This window comes from Sus scrofa, chromosome 6, assembly GCF_000003025.6.
Source record: "Sus scrofa isolate TJ Tabasco breed Duroc chromosome 6, Sscrofa11.1, whole genome shotgun sequence".
NCBI classification, from domain to species: domain Eukaryota; kingdom Metazoa; phylum Chordata; class Mammalia; order Artiodactyla; family Suidae; genus Sus; species Sus scrofa.
In genome coordinates, this window is record NC_010448.4 from 89,775,345 (window position 1) to 89,796,740 (window position 21,396).

At 46.9% G+C, this 21,396-nt stretch overlaps 1 protein-coding gene across 1 annotated transcript in view; it reads right to left on the reverse strand.

Moving 5' to 3' along the window:
* Nucleotides 2,994–21,396, reverse strand: part of CSMD2 (CUB and Sushi multiple domains 2) — a 646,642-nt gene continuing 628,239 nt past the window's right edge. The window contains 7 exon segments of the mRNA XM_021095859.1: nt 2,994–5,412; nt 8,856–9,070; nt 9,290–9,428; nt 10,863–10,950; nt 12,755–12,867; nt 14,349–14,510; nt 15,913–15,978. Of these exon segments, the coding sequence (XP_020951518.1) occupies nt 8,911–9,070; nt 9,290–9,428; nt 10,863–10,950; nt 12,755–12,867; nt 14,349–14,510; nt 15,913–15,978 (728 nt within the window). The 3' untranslated portion in view covers nt 2,994–5,412; nt 8,856–8,910.

The following is a 21,396-nucleotide window of genomic DNA, read 5'->3' on the forward strand; positions in this document are numbered from 1 at the left end:
TTATATTCTTTTCCATTATGATTTATCTCAGGATATTCACTATAGGTCCCTGACCTTGTTATTAATTCCTTACATATGTAATAGTCCGCACCTACTAACCCCAAACTCCCAGTCCCTCACCTCACCCTCTTGGCAACCACAAGTCTGTTCTCTGACAGGTGAGTTTGTTTCTGTTTTGTCAATAGGTTCATTTGTGTCACATTTTAGATTCCACATAAGTGATATCACGTGGTATTTGTCTTTCTCTTTCTGACTTCTTTTTATAATAATCTCTAGTTGCATCCATGTTGCTATGAATATCATTTCACTCTTTTTTATGGCTGAGTAGAATTCCATTATATATATACATACACACACATATACCATATTTTCTTAACCCAGTCATCTGCTGATGGACATTTAGGTTGTTCCCATGTCTTGGCTATTGTGAATAATGCTGCTGTGAACAGAGATGTGTATGTATCTTTTTGAATTATAGTTTTGTTCAGATGTATGGCCTGGAGTGGGATTCCTGGATCATATGCTAACTCTTTTTCATAGTGGCTGTACCAACTTACATTCCTGCCATTTGTTGGAATGATTAAAAAAAATCTTTTCTTTTGTTTATTTTTTGGGGGAGCATTTTCACTAGCTAGGATATTTTACTACTGATTTTCTGTTTTCTTCTCCTAGAAACGTTGTAGATATATTGAGTGTCCTTTTTCCGTCCATGATAAAATAAATCTGTAAAGTTTTCCTAAACCAGCAATAACAGGTGATCTTACTGGAGTGAGCCATGGAGGGATTTCTTATTTGATTTCTTTATTCAAAGGTACTCTCTCTCTTTTTTTAATAGCCAGCCCACCATGGTGGTGCCTGAGGCAGGGCCGGGGCCACTGCATACCAGCCACCCTCCCTGCCCACAGCCTGTGCACCCAAAGGCACTGTCTTCTTTCGGTGTTGGGTAATCTTTCTTTTTATCTTTTCTAGGGCCATACCCATGGCATATGAGGTTCCCAGGCTAGGGGTCGAATGGGAGCTGTAGATGCTGGCCTACACCAGAGCCACAGCAACGCCAGATCTGAGCTGTGTCTGCAACCTACACCACAGCGTGCGGCAACGCCAGATCCTTAACCCACTGAGCAAGGCCAGGTATCGAACCCGCAACCTCATGGTTCCTAGTCGGATTCGTTAACCACTGAGCCATGACAGGAACTCCGTGTTGGGTAATCTTACAGGGACCGTGGAGCTTGTCTTACAGGTGCTGTCCTTGTTAGGTCCTTAGGTTTCTGGAAGCTTATCTTAGCCTGATGTTTGAAAGTGCTCCTCACTCTAAGGAGTATCTAGAAATCGAGAGCAACTTACTGTAACGTGTTTGTATGCTGGGTAAATTTATATTTAAGCTTAGATTTAAAACTTGCTACCTTCCTCTTCTAGCTCCTAATCCAGCAGTTGCCTGTGTTTTGCAATGGTCCACTTCCTGACCCTGGATCCCAACCAAGCTACCCCGTGGGAGGGCTGAGTCTGTCCAGCTGGTTCCCTGTGGCCAGGAAATAAATGCAAGACATTATGTCCCAGATGAAATGCCATTTTTAAAACTGGGAAAGTTCATACAAATCAGGTTATTGAGGTATCTGGGGGCTAATGGGAGCCAGGGAGCCAGGATGCAGAGCAAAAGTGAAGGAGGGGGTAGGTCAGGAACCTAAAGGTAATCTGGATGAATTTTCCTTGTAAGATGATGACTCCCACTATATATATGTGTTTGTATTTAGAGAGGGAGACTCTTAGTTCTTACCAGTCTTAGGCCACCTGCCCTTTAGGCTGCAATTGTTAGATCCTGACCTCCTCAGTCCAGGCCAAACCCCATCCCTGAAGGGGAGCAGCTTCTTTGTCCCCAGGATCCTGCCCTGAGCTGTTGGGCATCACAATAATTTTAAAAATTGGAGTTCCCGTCATGGCACAGTGGTTAACGAATCCAACTAGGAACCATGAGGTTGCGGGTTCGGTCCCTGCCCTTGCTCAGTGGGTTAACGATCCGGCGTTGCCGTGAGCTGTGGTGTAGGTTGCAGACGCGGCTCGGATCCCGAGTTGCTGTGGCTCTGGTGTAGGCCGGCGGCTACAGCTCCAATTCGATCACTAGCCTGGGAACCTCCATATGCCGCGAGAGTGGCCCAAAGAAATAGCAAAAAAAAAAAGACAAAAAAAATTATTTATTATTATTCATGCCATTGTGTGTGTGTGTGTGTGTTTGTGTGTATGTGTGCGTGTGTATGTACATATACACTTTTATCCATTCATCTACTGATGAGCACAGATTACTTCTATACCTTGGCTATTGTGAATAATGCTGCAATGAACATGGGAGTTCAGATAGCGCTTTGAGATAGTGATTTCATTTCACTTGGATATACAGAAGTGGAATTGCTGGATCATATGGTAGTTCTATCTGTAATTTTTTTTTTCTTTTTTTCTTTTTAGGGCTGCACCTGTGGCATATGGAAATTCCCAGGCTAGGGGTCAAATTAGAGCTGCAGCTGCCAGCCTCCACTGCAGTCACAGGCAACACAGGATCTGAGCTCTGTCTGCAACCTACACCACAGCTCACGGCAATGCCGTATCCTTAAACCACTGAGTGAAGCCTGTTGCTGTCCATTGGCCAGCTGTTCCAATAGCCAACCGTTCCAAAGATTAAATCCTTGGCATTGCCGTGAGCCGTGGTGTAGGTTGCAGACATGGCTCGGATCCTGTGTTGCTGTGGCTGTGGTGTAGGCCAGCGACTACAGCTCCGATTGGACCACTAGCCTGGGAACCTCCATATGCCGAGGGAGTGGCCCTAGAAATGGCAAAAAAAAAAAAAAAAAAAAAAAAAAAAAAAAAAAAAAAAAAGAGATAGCGAGAGATTTCCACATTTCCGAGCGTAGCCTTTAGTCCCAAATATGTCTTTCTTCCCCTCTCCCAACAACTGTTTGCCCCCAGCCATGAAAAAGGTGATAAAAATGTAAGAAAACCAATGCAAAAATTTATATTTTATTTGAATTCAAAAAATTTAAAATTGCTTTCAAATTCAGGAAAGTACCATAGTGCAGGGCCCCAGGGGGAAGCCTCATATACAGAGACAGATAAATTAAATGTATATACTGCAGACAAGCCAAGAAGGTGTGTAGATTACATATTTACAGCACTTGATGTTTTCTGAAAACCATATTTATACATTTTATTACATTTACAAAAAAAGGCTTCCACTACCGTTTACCTACAATAATGAAAAAAAATTGTACACCTTTTTTTTCTTTCTTTTTTTTGGTACTGTACAAACTTTGTATAATAAAAATATATCTCTGTACAAAAGATTTTTTTTTTAATTTTTGTTTTACTTTTTTTTTTTTCTTCATGGGATGGCGGTGGGTACATGGTATGGATGGTGGGTGAAGGGCCTAGTCTGCCCTGGTTGCTTCCAAGCCTCTGGAGGTGGCACGAAAATGCCAGAGGTGGGGAAGGGTAACGCACAGCAGAGTGCTCCTCGGTCATCTCCTGGGACTTCACAATGGGACACGGGGAGGGACACAGGTGACAGGGCTGGAGGAGGCGTCTACTGGGTGGTCTCAGAGGAGTGTAATAAGGGGGTGGGGGCAGCCGAAGAGCATCCTGCATTTGCTTCCGGAGAGAGAGAGAGAGAGATGAGCATGAGAGTGGGTTCGTCTGGACTGGTCCTCTCCCGCCAAGCCCAGCGATGCTGGGACCCAGAGTGGGTGTGTGTGGCTGGGCTCCTGCCATGGCCAGTCCCAGGTGCGTCTGCTGGAAAGGGACACCTCTTGCTGGAGCCCATCTTCACGTGAGTCACATCTCATGGTTCCAACTTGGAATCTGCTTACAAACCAGGTGTCCCTGCAACTCCACTCCGTACGTCTCTCTGTGTCATTTTAACACGTGATCTGAAGCCAGCATGTCAGACACGCACAGGGGCTTCAGCCCCTGGGGACCTTCCCGAGGACGGACAAAGTGGCTCTAAATGCCACCGTTTGATTCCCAAACGCGTTTGCTTGTCAACCAGCGCTTCTGTGAAATTCATCAACCACCCGGGCACGGTGATGAAACGTAACGTAAACCAAAGCTACTTGCAGGGAGCGGGAGAGAATGAGACCCCTTTCCTCCACTCTTTTGATTCAGGAGCTCCCAGGTCCTGAGTCGGCTCTGTGAGGGGCTGCTGGGAGCCAAGAGGCCAGCACCAGCTCCGGGAAGCCTGGGTTCCTGGGTCCTGGCTCTGACGCTGCCAAGGTGGAGAGAACAGAACCCAGAAGGACACATGGGTCCCCTGCCTGGCCCACCACCCCTGGCCATCATTCTACACAGGGATCTACCTCCTTCGCCTCCTTTTAGACCTGGGTTTCTGGAAGCTGGTGTAGTGGACTCCAGAGTCAGATCCATCTGGGTTTGCAGCCTGACTCCACACTTACTAACTAAAGGCTTATATCTCTTCACCTTTCTGCTTCTCATCCATCCTGAATAGTATTTCCTACATTCTGGGCTTGCTGTAAGGACTAGAAATGATACACGTAACATGTCAGGCAAAGAGAAGAAACAACATACGGTAGCCGGTATTTTTGCACCCTGGAGTAGGCTTGCTGTCCTGTCCCTTCCAGCGCCTCTCTGATGCCTGCAGACTTGGTGGTGTCCCTGGTCTGGGCCACACACTTGCTTCTATTCTCTTCAAGCCAAGACTTGACCTTGGCAAGCTCTTGGCCAGCTTCCTGCCCTTACCTCTCCGGATGCGCCCCACTTTTTCAGTGTTGCCTTCAACCTAAAAGGGCTTTTTAATTCACTGGGTTTAGAACTGAATAAAATTATGGCAGAAAAAAATAATTTCCAAATGATTTCTTAAGACTGGCTCCTGCCCTTGGGGTAATCCTTGCTGCCTGCCTGCAGCTGGGACTGCCCACTTGCGGGTGGCTGGTCTCTGCTGCCATCGCCCTGGGGAAGCGTCCTGCTGACACATCCCCCAGGGCCTGACAAGCGGGACGGGCGTGTTGGTTTCCATGCTGATCTGATCGTGCTTCTTCTTCATGACCTCGTCTCTCAGGGTTTGTGGGGAGCAGAGCATGGGGCATCTTGCACACACATTTCTCTTTTTTAAGCTTCTGTGGTCTCTTCCGTTGAATTCAAACAAAGGAGAGGGGTGTGTGTGTGTGTTCAGGCCCATACACACATGTGCACACCCACAAAATCCTTTGCTAGTTTCAGTCCATAGCATCTGCAGCCCTTCTTCCTCTATGGCCCCCAATCAGGGCAGAGTAGGAGTCCTCTCCAGGGTGGCGGGTGCGGGTGGTGGCAGGGCGAAGGCCCAAGTCCCAGCGGTAGCAGACACGGGCGGAGAGACAGACGAGATGGGCACTGGGCACTGTGCTCAGGGGAGCCTACTTCCTGTCCCCTGGAGAACTGGGACCCGACAGATCACACCCGAGTTTGTAAAACAAGGGAGGCAGCAGGTGGGGGCGGGGAGCAGAAGGCAGGAGGAAAGAGGAAAAGCAGAGAAGGAATGAGGAGAGAGAATGAAAGAAAATTAGTTGCCTTGATCTTTTTTCTCTGTCTCTCTCTCTTTTTTTAATTTTACGGCTGCATCTTCAGCACATGGAAATTTCCAGCCCAGAGACTGAATCCAAGGGGCAGCTGCGACCTACACCACAGCTGCAGCAACACAGGATCCTTTAACCCTCTGTGCTGGGCCTGGAATGGAACCCATGGTCTCCACAGTGACCTGAGCCGCTGCAGCTGGATTCCTAACCCATGGCACCACTGCAGGAACTCCGTTGCCTTGGTTTTACTGTTGGTGTTTTACTCTTCTGAGGGTGGGGGTTAGGTAGGATACACACAGAAGAATATATATTTTCCCGACGTCATTGTCTTCCCCAGACAGGGCCAACTTACCCGTGAGCCACAGGAGACCTAGTGCCTGGGGCTGCTATACTTTTAGGGGACCAAGAAAATGTTTTTAATTTCTTCCAAAATCAGAAAGAAAGAAAATGAATACACTAATAATGGCCATGTGGAGTTCCCTGGTGGCTCTGCAGGTTAAGGATCAGGTTACTGCTGTGGTGAGGGTTCTATCCCTGGCCTCGTAACTTCCACATGCTAGAAGAGTGCCCCCCACCTGCCACTGGCCATGCAATAAATCTAGCCTGGGTTATCTTCATCGTTATAACAACACAGTATCATATTAAATATTTTCTTAAACAGAGGAAGGGATCCGTGAAAGTCATGACCCAGCCCTGCCCCTTGCCCCCAATTCAGTGACCCTATAAGGCCTTGATGACTTCCCTGTGTGGGGTTTATTTTCATTTCAGCTGTTCTTGTTAGGCATCCTTTGAACTTATCACCTTGTCACTCACTGAAAACGTGCATGTGTCTATTCAGAGTAGTCTTTCCAGTGGCCCCTCCCTGAGCCAAGCTCCAGGCAGGCTGGAGATGGAAATGAGCAGAAGGACCAGCCGGAGAGCTGTGGGCTGGGGGCATATGCTCCCAGGCCCTGGATGCTGGCGAGAGGCAGCATGAGGAGCGCCAACCCCAAAAGACCCAGAGCTGAAACCTTGGGCCTGCAGGTACCTGGGACCCAGCGGAGCCCCAGATGTGGAGCAGGGGTGGGGGTGGTGGGTAGGTCCCTGGGACGCCCGTGTTTCTTTCCTCTCCTGTCCAATGATTCTGCAACTCAAAGTTCAGAGTCATGACAGATCTCCTGTAAGGCCTGATTTATGTCACCAGAGGGGATTTTACTTTTTTCTTTCTTGCTTTCTAGATACATGAGTAGGAAAAATGTAGGAAAAATGAAAGATGGAGCACACAGGTGAAGGCTCAGAACTAACTTTGACATGTTAAAAGGATCTCACTGGCATAATTCCTCCTCCTTCATTAAATGTTTGTTTTGGATAGATGTAAAAGATACAGAAAAGCTCAATAAATTAATTACTTGGATTCAAGAGTTGCTTTTATATATTCTGAAAATAATTTGTATCTCTTTATGTACAGTTTATCTTAATACCCACAATTTTAAGCTTAGATTTAAGCAAGATAAATGATCTAGCGAAAAGAAGTGGACCCAAAGGGGGAGGGGGGCATCGGGGGCCGCTTGGCGAATCTTAAAGCAGGCTCTGCCTCCCTGACTTGCTGTGTGGTCTGGGCGTTGGGTTGCAGCTGTGAAAATCCTCCCGGCGTTGCTGTGAGGATGAAAGGAAGCAACACACGCGAGGGGCTGGGCAGCCAGTGCTTGGCAGAGATTTTAAAAGCCCCCTCACTCTTCTGACTCGCCTGGCATTCATGGGTCTGGCCATTCTGGTCAGCCCAGCCCTTGCATCCTCGTCCACACAGCCTGCTCCCTCCAGGACTATCCATCATATGCGCTGTCACAGACAGGGGCATGGAAGGAGAGCTGTCACCAGCTTTAGGGTTTGGCTGGTGACCCCCTTGCCCTAATGGAAGCCCACCTCTCTGGGGACTACTCTCCCCAGAGCCCTGGGGGCTGGGCTCCGCAAGGTCAGGGAGACACCAGAAGGAGGGCACCTGCCTTCTCCAGAAGGTGGGATGGCTCAGGTCTCTGAGAGATCACACCTTGCACACCTTGCAGCTTGCACACCTTGTGGGGACAATTCCTGCAGGTCCCCAACCCCCAGAGGAAGGGCTACCTATGAAGAAGGACACAAGGCGATGGCTTCTATACGTGTCAGCTCCTCCCAGCAGGCCTATGTGTACGTGTGAGACACAGTGTCCCAGGGACACTTGAAAGCCTCTGCACATGTGTGTCCACCACCCTATCTGTGTAATGGGGGCCCTCCTATCTAGCCCAATGCCACGGACTGTGTCGGACTATCCATTACGGTCTAGGTGATGGTTAATTTTATATGTCAACCTGCCTACCTCTGGTGCCCAGTTGTTTGGTCAAACACATCTAGATGTTGCGGCAAAGGAATTTTTTGGTGCAATTAACAATTTAAATCAGTAGACTTTTTTTTTTCCTTGTCTTTTTGGGGCCACCCTTGCTGCATATGGAGGTTCCCAGGCTAGGGGTCCAATCGGAGCTGTAGCTGCTGGCCTATGCCACAGCCACAGCAACACAGGATCTGAGCTATGTCTGCGACCTACACCACAGCTCATGGCAACACTGGATCCTTAACCCATTGAGCAAGGCCACAGGTCGAACCTGTGTCCTCATGGGTACCAGTCGGGTTCATTACTGCTGAGCCACGATGGGAACTCCTAAATCAGTAGACTTTGAATAAAGCAGGTTACTCTCCATAATGTAGGTGGGCTGCACCAATTAAGAGAAAGGCCTGAGGGCCCCTCGAGAGGAAGGAATTCTGCCTCCAGACAGCCTCTGGACTCAAGACTACAAGCTCAACTCCTGATGAAATTTCCCGGCCTGCCTTGTGGACCTCAGACGTGCCAGCCCCACAATCATGTGAGGCAATTCCTTAACATAAATCTCTCCCTCTTCCTCTATGTCTCTATATAAGATAAACACATACTCACAACACCTCTCTGCAGAGAGAGTACATATAGACGTGTATGCACATATTGTGTGTGTACACGTATCTCTTTCTCTCTGGAGAGTTCTAACACACCCACGTGGTGTGTTTGCTGAGTCCAGTGGCTGAGAGCACAGTCTCTGGAGCTGCCCGTCTGGGACTGGATTCTGACCCTGTTACTTATTCACTGTGGGATTGGCCAAATGAATTCCTTTTCCTGGGTCTCAGTTTTCCCATCTGTAAAGGGGGTAACGGCAGGCCCCAGCTTGGGTGTAGGGAGGTGCCTGGCTCGGGGGCCGGCACGGGGCAGTCCCAGGCCCACAGTCCCCCTCTCCCTGGCCACATCTGCAGGGCCGTGTGTCTCACCGGCTGCCGGAGGCGGGGCTCTCGGTGGCGGCGGCGAGGGCGGCCAGGCCGGGGGCTATACCGCTGTACACACCGTGCTGACTGTGAACTCCGCCTCGGTGGCCATGATGTCTGTGGGCTGGATGTTGCGGTCATACATCGGGTTCTCAAACGTGGCTCGAACATTCGTGTTCTCGTGGCCGGCGTAGCCATTGAACGGAACTTTGGGTCTTCTCCTGGGAAGGGGAGCGCAGCGTGACCAAGACGGGAAAAGAGGAGACTCGGGGATCTCGGGGCCGGGGGGGGGGGGCGCGGGGAGGGCAAGGAGGCTCTGTCCTCCCTTCAGGAGGTCACAGCCCGCCTGGGTCAGGAAGCCTCTGGGCAGGTCAGGGTCAGGGTCAGGGTCAGGGAGAGACCTTCCTGCCCCCGCCCCGGGGCGCGTCCCTTCCCTGTACCTGTGCTTGTACAGATAGAGCACGAAGCCCGCGATGATGAGCGCGATGAAAGGCACCAGGATCGCGGCTGCCACTGAGCTGCTGTTGGAAGCAAAGTGGCGGCCGATGGACTCGGGGTCTGACTCCAGCAGCCTGAGGTCTGCAAAGTCCGAGAACAGAACCTCAGGTCACAGACACAGTGGCCACTGCCACGAGGGGCGCTGTGGCTTGGGATGCTGCCCAGAGCCCACCCCTGCCTTCCACCCGACCCCCCACCCCAGGGACCTCCTCCTGGAGGAAGGTCCCACAAGGGCAGGTCAGGCCTGGGGAAGCCAGTCTGCGGGGGATCTGGAAACTGCATCGCAGAATAAAATCTTAAAAGAGTGCAGCCTTCTAGAAGTTTCCAAACTTCTTTTGGCCATGGAAGTCTTTTATCACATGAAGCCTTCCAAGGAAGCCAAACTAGAAAACAGAGGAAGGTGTTCTGCTCTGGGGTGTGGGAGAGGCGGTGGAGGGGATGCTGAAGTTTCTGCCCTGGAGGGTCTCCCTCCTCCTCCTCCCCGCCCCTCCCGCACTCACTGGGAGGGCTCTGAAGACCCCAGTGGGAACCACTGCCCCTGTGAAGTGCCCCACTGAGCTCAGGGGCTGAGGCCACCAGACGGGAGAGGGGACGGGTCTGCCCAGGGGGGTGAGGGGTCAGCCGTGAAGCCAAAACAAGAACCTGGTCTCCTGAGGTTTCTGCAGTGTGTAAGACTGAGGGGCCAGAGGAACTGCCTTCCAGTATGTGTGGAAGAGAGCAAACCCTCACTCCCAGCAGCTCAAGAGGACAGAGCAGGGAACAACTCCAGGGGACAAGCAGGGCAGAGTGGGAACCACAGGGAAGCAGATTTCCGCTTAAGGCAAGGAGAAGCTTTCAGAAGGTCAGATCTTTGAGAAAATGCAATGCACTGCCTGGGCAGGTGGGGTGGGGTGGGTGGGTGAGGGGCACCCCAGGGGGACTGGTGGCATCAGGACCTCAGGCCCATAGAGCTGGGCCTGCCTCCTATCTCCCCCTGCACTGCTTCTGAGAAGCCAGGACCCCTCCCCCCATCAGGGGCTCTGGGTCAAGGTCAATATCTGGAGTGAGGATGCCTGACACCGATGCCGTGGGATGTGCAGGGTAGCGATGCTGGGGAAGAGCTAGGGAAGGAGCCTCCTTGGCGCTTGGCTTTCTCATCTGTAAAATGACAGCAATACGAGCCTTCTGGGACTGAGTAAAGACTCCTACAGGAGCCCCATGTCTTAATGCTCAGGGCTCTGGGGCCAGATAGAGTTGTGGGGGTGCAATGGAGACCCAGTGTCCCTTAAGCTGGGGGCTCTTAACTCAGGGCCGAGCATGAAGCTGTTAGGCAAAGCCTGAACATGTCCTGCACTGTGTTTCCGGGGAGATGTTCCCCGGCTTTGAGCAGGATCTCAAAGGTTCCTTGGTCCAAAAGAGGCTAAGAACCCCTGCCTTGGGCTGTGGAACTTCACCAGCCCCTGACCCCTCCATTCCATCCTAGAAGTGTCTCCGCCACCCACATGAGCTCACATTCCAGGGCCAAGAGCTAGTTACCAAGTCTTTGAAAGCCGAACTGCCCGAAGCCTTGGCCCTTGACGGAGCCCTGGTAGATGAAGGTGCCTCCGGAGGACTCTGAGGAGACCTGAGATGATGGGAGCAGAGAGCGTAAGACAGCTGGTGTGCCAGAAACAGTCGGAAGTCCTGCCAGCCAGGTACACACTGCCAAACTCGCTGGTGTCACTGGCCCGCTCATCACCCCCACGACGCAGACTCCCTGCCACACCCAGGCAAGGGTGGCGCTCCATGGATGTGCTGGGGCGGGGGCTCCAACTGCTTGCTGGAGGTAGGGAGACATTTTTATTTTCTACTGGTCAAATCCCTTCATCTGTCTGTGCCTCAGCTTCTCATTTATAAAATGGGAACAACGACCATACCCAGGTCCTAGGGCTGCTGTAAAGATTCACACGAGTGAATATAGATAAAGCACCCAGAACACGTCCTTCACCCTGGATAAGTGTTAGCTGTTGCCAACGTGAGGAAAACCTGAGTTTGAAAGCACCGCGCAAGAAGCCAAGCCATGATGAAACTGGACTTGGAAGATTGAATGTACTCATCCCAGTTCCAATAGCTATTAATTTGGGAGGTGGCTAAGGAGCCATACGTCCTCCCCGCTCCCCCTGCCCTTGCCTGTGTGATGCGCAGGTGCCAGCCAGACATTGTGGGCTGGGACTACACAGCTGAGGGCGATCTTTGAGGATGCTTGGGCTGCTGGGGTCCCTTCCAGTGCCCACTGTCCATGGTGCTGACCCCCCTTCCCATCCACCCCCACCTCCCCAACACACCCTGGGTGACACAGAAGTGGGCCCAGAGGTTGGCTGTCATTCCAGGCAGTTGCTCCTGCTGTTTCTGGCTCCTTGGAGCTCCGTTTGCACCTCGCCCCTGCCCTGCCCTGCCCTCCAGCTCCAGCTCCCAGCTTTGACCCTGTTCCCCCGCCTCTGGCCACCCTCCCAGTATGGGGGAGATTACTGTCCTGGCACAGCTTCTGGACTACTATTGATGGCAGCCAGGACTGGGCTACCCAAGAGAATCCACCGAATATTCTGGAGAAGCCCAAGGGTCTAACCACAGTGCCACCCCGGAGAAGCCACCTGCTTCTGCTTATGTGTTTATAAGCAGATTCACTAAACCCACAGTCCTCTGCCACGTGGTCCTGTCCATGAGGACACACCCTGACTCCTCTGCTCTCTGCTCCTCTGGCCACAGGACCCCTTCCTCCTTCCAACCACCCCCCGCCGACCCCCCACTTCTTCTAGCTTCAACAACCCAGGACAGGGAAGCTGAGGATGGGACAGGTGACTGCTCTACTCCTCCATCTGGGAACTTGGAAGGTATGGGCAGAGGAGCGTCTCTGCAGACCCAGATCCCACTTCAAGAATGCCCTTGCACATAACAAGGCTTTCCCACAAGGGGATGTATGAGAGTGGTCTCTTTTCCCCCAGGTCCTGGTGTCTTGTGAGCTGTGCTAAGTTGCCCTCAACCTGAATCCTCAAATGAGAGATGTGCAGTGTTCATCTGGGACTCACCACCTTCTCCCAGCTCTCACCACCACACCGTGACCTTCAACTTGCTTGAATTTACTCTTGTTGACCTCAACTCCTTGCTTTCTGCTCCAACATCAGCACCTCCTTCCTCTCGCTCAGGTGTACTGATCTCTGGGCTCTCAGCCTCCTGGCCCTTTTCATCTTTTTCTGTGGTCACGTCACCAGCAGATGAGGACTCCCTTGCACCCAGTCCTGGCCCCACAGAAAACCTCCTCCCACCTTCCATGTTGATCCTGAGAGTTTCCACCACTTCTCTCCTCCCCTCCCCTGCCAGTGATCTGGGCCTCAGGGACGGGGCGAGGGCACAGGGAGGTCGAGGACTGAGTGGGGTTGTGCTGAACTTACATGCCCATCTAAGGCCCAGCGATCATCTTTGAACTTATTCACAAAGATCTCCACAGGCCCTGTAATCTGGTAAACTTGGAGGAGAAGATGGAAATCTTCTTTCTTGTAGATTCCTGGGCAGAGAAAGTTCAGAGAGAACACTTGAAAGATCCAGGAAAATTTCTAGACCCAAATTTGTGGGTATGTGGGTGTGAGTGAGTGGAATTTCACAGGCAGATGTTGATATCAGTGTCCGTGTGTAACTGGAATTAGGGGAGCGTAGTGTGGCCTGTGTGTTTGTGGAGGCGGAATGCGAGGACATGCAAGAATGGGCACATGTGTGCCAATAAACAACAGGATTACTGGCCCGTGGTTGTGTTCCCGTTTACACACATATGTGTGAGAATGAAGTGAATGAGATTTTGTACGTGTTAAGGGGTCGGTTAGTGAATGGGTGTGCTTACAATTCAGTGCATGCAGGAATGCATGAGGATATATATACAAGAGTGTGCAGATGTGTTTAGGACTATGTCTTAGAGCAGCTGTGTGAGTAGGAGTGTTGGTTGTGTTTGTGTGTGTCTGTGTGAGTGGCTGTGACTGCACGTGGGGTTGTGTATTCACATGTACAGTCATTTACTCGTGCATCCATCAATCTCTTCATCTACATAATAAACACTTTCTAAGATATTTAGTTTTTATGATTATAGAAAATGTGAAAACTGGGGAGATTTTTGGAAAATGCAGAGATGCATAGAGAAAGACAATTCACTCCTGATCTTATTTCGGAGAAATAACCACTGTTAACATTTTGGTGTAATTACTCCCAATTTTCTTTCTTATGAATATCGCTTTTTCCTTTAAAAACTGGAGTCACATTTTAAATGTATTATAGTGGGTGTATTTCCTCCCCAATTGGCATAATATTTTATTCAGCAGACATACTATAATTAATATATCCATTTCTTTTGAGACAATTTCCCATTCCTAGTTTTTATGTAAGACAAATAGCCCTGTAATGTGAACATTCTTTATTCATAAATGTTTGATCCCCTCTATAACTGCTTCTAATAGTTACACTTCTCTAAGAAGTGTAATTAATGGGTCTGATCATTTTCATGTCTCTTGATACAAACTGCCATATTATTTTCTAGAACTATACTATATTTATACTCTGACCAGCACTGCATCAGTATCCTGAACTAGCACAAAAGTTTATCACTTCAAAAATATTTTAGTGGGATAAAGGGAAAGTGACATTTTGTGTTGACTTTTTTTTGGGATTACTGCTAAAAAATACTTTTCTATTTGTTTATTACAAACCCTGTACTTTGGCTTCTGGGAGTTCTTTGCCTCTATTTTTGGTTTAGATTTTAGGGATCTCTGTCTCTTTTTTATTTGTAAGAGTTCCTTGTATGTTCAATATTAATATTTGTCATCTATTTCCCTCCAATCTGTGGCACTTTTCTCATGTAAACCAAAGTGAATAGACACTTCTCCCCCCGCCTAGCGGACGAGTCTGAGCCCTGCATGATGACAGCGGACTTGTTCTTGAGAAGAACCTGTGCTGGTCACCCTTACCATCTGCAGGCCTTCCCCGAGGTGGCCAGTTCCTTACCCGCCAAGTGTAGCTCCACACCACTGTGGTCAATCATGGTGGCATTGACCTTGCTGTTGATGGCCTGGAAGCCAGTCACGCGGAGCATGGCTGGCTGCTTCTTCCCCTGGTACTCATAGGCCCCTTTCCATAGGGAATTCTTGGCAAAAACATCCCCAGGAACTAGAGGAATGGAGAAGCAGATGTGAGAGGGACTTTCATGTGTACTGACAGAATGGAGGCCACCTGATCCAGTTCACTCTCTGAGATGGTTTTTCCACAGCATCTAACACATGGGGCGCTCTGACCCCCTTGTGGTGCTCTGTGTCTTGGAGTGGATGGGTGGAGGCAGGGGGAGAAAGTGGGTAAAGAAAAAAGAAAAGACGAATGTGAGAGAGGCAGAGGGGAAGGGCTAAGGAGTTGAAAAGATGGAGAAAGGGGAAAAGAGAGAAAACCAAGGTCACTGTCAAGTGGTAGATGGGAACGTGGACTAATGAAGTCTGGCAGATCGGACTTCTCATCCTGGCTGTCATGTAATAGTTATTTGATCACGTGTAAGAGCCTCCACTTCCTCACCTGGGTATGTCACACCTGCAGTTCTGTAAATAGGGGCCATCCTACTTATCTCATCAGTGGTTAAGTGAACGTGTGTCACATGATGTTGGCCACATAAAAGCCTATAATGAATGAGAGCTGCTACAATTGTGACTTATTCTCGCAATACTTTTCTAAGGTGAGTATCATGAATCCTACAAAAGATAAACTGAAGCTCAAGAGGTGAATTTTATTTGTCCAAGGACATAGTTGGTCAGTGACCAAAACGGAACTTGAATTGGGTTTTATGCCAAAGCTCATCTTGTTTTTTGTATAACACATGTGCTAATATGGTAAATAAAAGTATAAGCTTCAAAAATGGATATGATGGTCTAAAATAATTTTGCGTTGGTCAGCCACATCCGTAGTTCTGTGTCCAGTTCTGGACATCACCCTTTTTGAAAAAATTTTTTTTAGTTTAATTTTTTTGGCCCCCCTGCAGCATATGGAAGTTCCCGGGTCAGAGCTGTGACCTACGCTACAGCTGCAACAATGCCAGATCCTTAACCCACTGTGCCAGGCTGGAGATGGAACTGGCATCTCCACATAGACAAGCCGGATCATTAACCCGCCGTACCACAGTGGGAACTGGGACATCACCCTTGGAAAGACATAATACCTGTCTTAAAAATGTAACCATCTCCAGCAAACTCCCCAGGCAGAACCTGGGTCTATGTGTCTGTATGACCACACACTAGCCGGCCCTGTGCCAGGAGGGGTTGTGGTCATCAATGGCTCCAGAGCTTGAAGCTCTGGATGTGTTTCTAGAAGGCCTGGGATCTCTCTTCTGGATGTAGTTTCTGCTTCCTTCAAGCTCACTTCCTCCTGAGGTCTGCCTGGGGTCTGGAGAGGGATGGGGAAATTTGTTTGAGTCTACAGACTGTTTTCATGCCTTTCCACTGAGTGTTCAGAAACCATGTGCATGTTTTTGGGTGACGAGGTGAAAGAAGTGATGCCAGTTTCTTGAGCCAAAGATCTGGACCACACACACCTGAAGCTTGCGTGAGCGGAGGCTCCCGGGCTGTGTTGATGGGTCTCCCACTGGGCCGGACCTCTGCTGGGAAAAGAGAATGGAAGAAATGGGTTCAGCTTCAGGTCTCTACGCTGTTGGAAAAATAATGGCCACCTCTCTGACATCAGGTCCATGGGATCCTTGCTTTGGACTTATCCTCTTAGACTGGGGGGTGGTGGTGGGGAACTACTTTATCTGGGGATGCTATGGACCCCTGTCAGAATAACAAAGAGTGAAAAGGAAATCCATTTATCAATTACAGTCATGGAAATGTGAAAAAAAAATGAGAATAGAGTTATATATGTGATTCTTCATGAGTGCATTAAATAACAGGATGTAGCAGTGGGTTCAGCAACTATCAGAATCTTGAAATAGTCCGGAACATAATATTTCATGATATCAGGAACAACTGCAGTATAATATGGAAATCTCTGCAATTTCTATGGGTGACAGACTCACAGGTAATGTTAACACCACTACAAATTTTTTTTTTTTTTTGGTCTTTTTGTCATTTCTTAGGCTGCTCCCATGGCATATGGAGGTTCCCAGGCTAGGGGTCGAATCGGAGCTGTAGCCGCCGGCCTATGCCACAGCCACAGCAATGTGGGATCTGAGCAACGTCTGCAACCTACACCACAGCTCACGGCAATGCTGGATTGTTAACCCACTGAGCAAGGCCAGGGATCGAACCCACAACCTCATGGTTCCTAGTCGGATTCGTTAACCACTGAGCCATGACGGGAACTCCAACACTACTACAAATTTTGGTCCACATCCTCAATTAAAGAAATGCTAAACTTCAGGAAGAGGTAAAGGGAAATAAAGATGTCTATTAAATAAAGATGTCTAGCACACGGGCCAGCTGAATGTCCCTACCGAGGACGCTTGGCTGAAAAGTGCTGCCCTGAATTCTGCTTTCCTCCCAGAGGCCTGGCACAAAGGAGGTCCTTCCACCAAGTGAAAGTGAACTCCTTGTGCCCAGGTGGGTTTTCAGTGTGGTGCTTCCCTCCCTTGGAATGAGGATATTAAAACCGAGACACCCACCCAGGTGAAGGCATAGGCGAAAGCTTTGGGCCTGAGCCAGACAGGCCAGGCTCAGGTCCCAGCAGTGCTGCTTAGTGACCTCGTGACCTCAGTCAGCCCTGTCTCTGCTCAGAGTCTTGTCTCCTCATTTGAAACATGGAAAAATACTAAAAATCATCTTGCAGGTCTATGCTGAATAAATGAGGTTATGAACATGAAAGTCACAGTCAAGACATATTCCTGTCTTTTCTTCTTTTGCAGAAAAACAACAGATAGATCTGCCTTGTCACCTCCCTTTGGGAGGACACGGAGTTGGGGAACACCCCTTCCAACTCTGAGGCCAGCTTATGTTCGGGTGTACAGAGGGCAGTGGACAAATTTTGCACAGTGATCCATAAAGGCACACTTCTAACAAAATGCCTTTATTGTCTTAGGTTTTATAAGATGAAGCAAAGAGGGAGGAAAGCATTCCATGTGCCAGACACTGTGCCAGGCACTCTGTCCATGTTATTCCCTTTAGTCCTTCTCTCAGAACTGAGGTAGACATTATTTCTTCATTTAATAAAAGAGAAACTTGTTAAGAGGTAAAGGGCTTGCCCAAGGTCTTACAGAAAGGGGTTGAGTTGAGATTCAACTGCATCTAAAGCATTTTGTATTTTTAGACACCAGTACCTATAATAGCATTAAAAAATAAAATACTTAAGAATAACTGTAACCAAGGACGTATAAGACTTGTATGTTGAAAATTACAAACTGTCAAAGAAATTAAAGATCTAAATAAATGGAAAGATATCCCATGTTCATGGATTGCAAAACTTCATATTGTTGAAATGGCAACACTCCCCAAATTGATGTACAGATTCTACACAATCCTTATCAAAATCCAAGCTGTCTGTTTTGCAGAAATTGTCAATCCAGTCCTAAAATTCATGTAGAAATAAAAGGGGCTCAGGATAGCCAAGACAATCTTGAAAAAGAACAAAAAGGAGGACTTATACTTCCCAACTTTAAAACCTTCTCTAAAGCTATAGTAATTAGGATTGTGTGGTAATAGCATAAGGATAGTTATAAATATCAATAGAATAAAACTGAGGATCCAGATATAAGCTCACACACTTATGGCCAAATGCCCTTTGAAAAGGGTGCCAAGACAATCCAATGAGAGAAGAATAGTTATTTCAACAAATGATGCTGAGACAACTGGCTATCCACATGCAACAGCATGAATTTGGACCCCAAAACACTTAGAAGAAAACATAGGCAAAAATCTTTGTGACCTTAGATTAGGCAATGGTTTCTTAGATATAAGAGTAAAAGACCAAGCAAGCCTATAAAATATAGATAAAATGGAGTTCATCAAAATTAAAACTTTTAAGCTTAAAAGGGCACCAACAAGAAAAGGAAAAGATCCAAACTTACCCAACTGCATGCATTATATATATGCAGTTTTTGTATATCAATTATATCTCAGTAAGGCTGTAAAAAATTCCTACCTCTGAAAAAAAAAGAAAAAACTTAACACAGCATAAAATAGACCTTAATTTAGATGATGAATGAAATAAAAAGAAAGTACTGTAAATTAAAAAAAGAAAGTGAAAAGACAACCTACAAAATGGGGTAAATATTGCCAACTTTGATTACTATGGCTTTGTAAAATATAATTTGAAATCAGGAAGTGTGATGCCTCCAGCTTTGTTCTTCTTTCTCAGGGTTGCTTTGGCTACTCAGGGTCTTTTGTGGTTCCATACAAATTTTAGGATTGTTTATCTTAAAAAAAAATCTTAGTTTTAGTAATCTTTCCCTTTTTTTTTTAGTTTATTTCATTTATTTCTGCTCTGCTTTTTTGTTATTTTCTTCATTCTACTAACTCTAGGCTGAGTTTGTACTTTTTCTTCTGGTTCTTGAGATGGAAATTTAGGTTATTTCATGTTTTTCTTTTTTCCTTAATGTAGGCATTTATCACTATAAACACTCCTCTTAGAACTGCTTTTGCTGCATCCTGTAAGTTTAGTATGCTGTTTCCATCTCAAGATATTTTTGATCTCCCCTTTCATTTCTTTTTTGACTTACTGTTTGCTCAGGAGCATGTTGTTTAGTCTCTACACACTTGTGAATTTTGCAATTTTCTTCTTGTAAATGATTTCTAGTTTCAGACCATTGTGGTCAAAAAAGATTCTTGATACAATATCAATCTTTTTAAATTTATTAAGACTGGGAGTTCCTATCATGGCTCAATGGAAATATATCTGACTAGCATCCATGAGGATATAGGTTCGTCCCCTGGCCTTGCTCAGAGCGTTAAGGGTCTGGCATTGCTGTGAGCTGTGGTGTAGGTTACAGATGCAGCTGGGATCTGGTATTGCTGTGGCTGTGGTGTAGGCCAGCGGCTACAGCTCCAATTTGACCCCTATACTGGGAGCTTCCATATGCCGTGGGTGCAGCCCTAAAAAGACAAAATAAAATAAAATAAAATAAAATAAAAATTAAATTTATTAAGACTTGTGTTGTGGTCTAACATATGATCTATCCTGGAGAACATTCCGTGTGCACTTGTAAAGGTGCTCACCATCACTAATCATTAGGAAGATGCAAATCAAAACCACAACAACATACCACCTTATACCTGTTAGGATGGCTATCATGGAAGGGATAAGAGATAACAAATGCTTATGAGGATGTAGAGAAAAGGGGACCTTTGTACACTGTTGGGAATGTGAACTGGTACAGCCAGTATGGAAGACAGTATGAAGTTTCCTCAAGATATTAACAATTGAACTACCAAGGGATCCAGCAATCCGACTTTGTATATCTAAAGGAAATGAAATGACTATCTCGAAGATTTACCTGTACTCCCATTTCACTGCAGCATTATTCACCATAGAGAAACTATGGAAACAAACTTCCCATTGATAGATGAATGGATAAAGAAAATGTGCTGTGTACATACAATGTAATATTATTCAGCCATTTGTGGTAACATAGAGGAATTCAGAGGACATCATGCTAAGTGAAATAAGCCAGAAAGAGAAAGATAAATATCACAGGTTACAACTTATATGTGGAATCTAAAAAGAAAAAAGTCAAACACATAAGAACAGAGAGGAGAATGGTGGTTGCAAGGGGCTTGGGGAGAAGGAAGTAGCTGGAGGCTGGTAAAAGGATAAACTTTCAGTTATAAGATGTATATGTAATAATATGGTAACTATAGTAGATAATACTGCACTGCATAACTTCCATGTTCTCACCAAAAAAAAAAAAAAAAAAAGAGATAAATAGGTGAGGTGATGGATGTGCTAATTTGATGGTAAGAATTCTTTCACAATGTATATCAAATTATCATGTACATTTTAAATATATTTCAATTTATTTGTCAATTATACCTCAATAAAGCTGGATAAAAGAAATCAACAGGATAAAAAAATAGAATTCTTATAACTCAACAATAAAAAGACAAATAGCCCAATTAAAAAATGGGCAAAGGATCTGAATATAGACTTTTCTCCAAGGAAGATACACAAATGGCCAATAACAAATGAAAAGATGCTCACCATCATTAGCCATTAGGGAAATGTAAATGAAAACCACAATGTCATACTACTCCACAGCTACTTAGGATGGCTCTACTTAAAGAGATGGACAATAACAAGTACTGGCAAGCATGGAGAGCAGTGAGACCCCTGGTGCTTCGCTGGTAGGAATGCAAGGTGAATATAAAGGCACTTTGCGGAACAGTTTGACAGTTTCTTACACTGTTAAACGCTGAGTTAGCCTATTTCAAGATATAGATCCGAGAGAATTGAAAACATATATCCATACAAAAAATGTTCAAATTAGCATTATTCATAATGGTCCCAAAGTGGAAACAACTACAATGTTCATCAATGGATAAATGGATCAACCACAGGTGATATACCCATCCGTAGATTATTCAGGCCTTAAAACAGAATGAAATAGTCATAGTGCTACAACATGGATGAAACTTGAAAAAAATTATACTGGGTGAAATAATCCAGTCACAAAAGAACACATGTGATAATATTCCACTAGCCTGAGGTGGTGGAATTGGCAAGTTCATAGAAATAGGAAGTATAATAAAGGTTATTAGAGGCTGGAGGGAAAAGGGAATGGAAAGTTTTTTGTTTTTTTGTTTTTTTTTTTTTCCTTTTTTAGGGCTGCACCTGTGGCATACGGAAGTTCCCAGGCTAGGGGTCGAAGAGGAGCTGCAGCTGCTGGCCTACATCCCAGCCACAGCAATGCGGGATCTGAGCCACATCTATAAACTACACCACAGCTCATGGCAAGGCCGGATCCTTAGCCCATTGAGTGAGGCTAGGGATCGAACCCGAGTCCTCATGGATCCTAGTTGGGTTCGTTACTGATGAGTCATGACGGGAACTCCTAGGAAGTTATTATACAATATGGGTATGAAGTTCTTGTTTG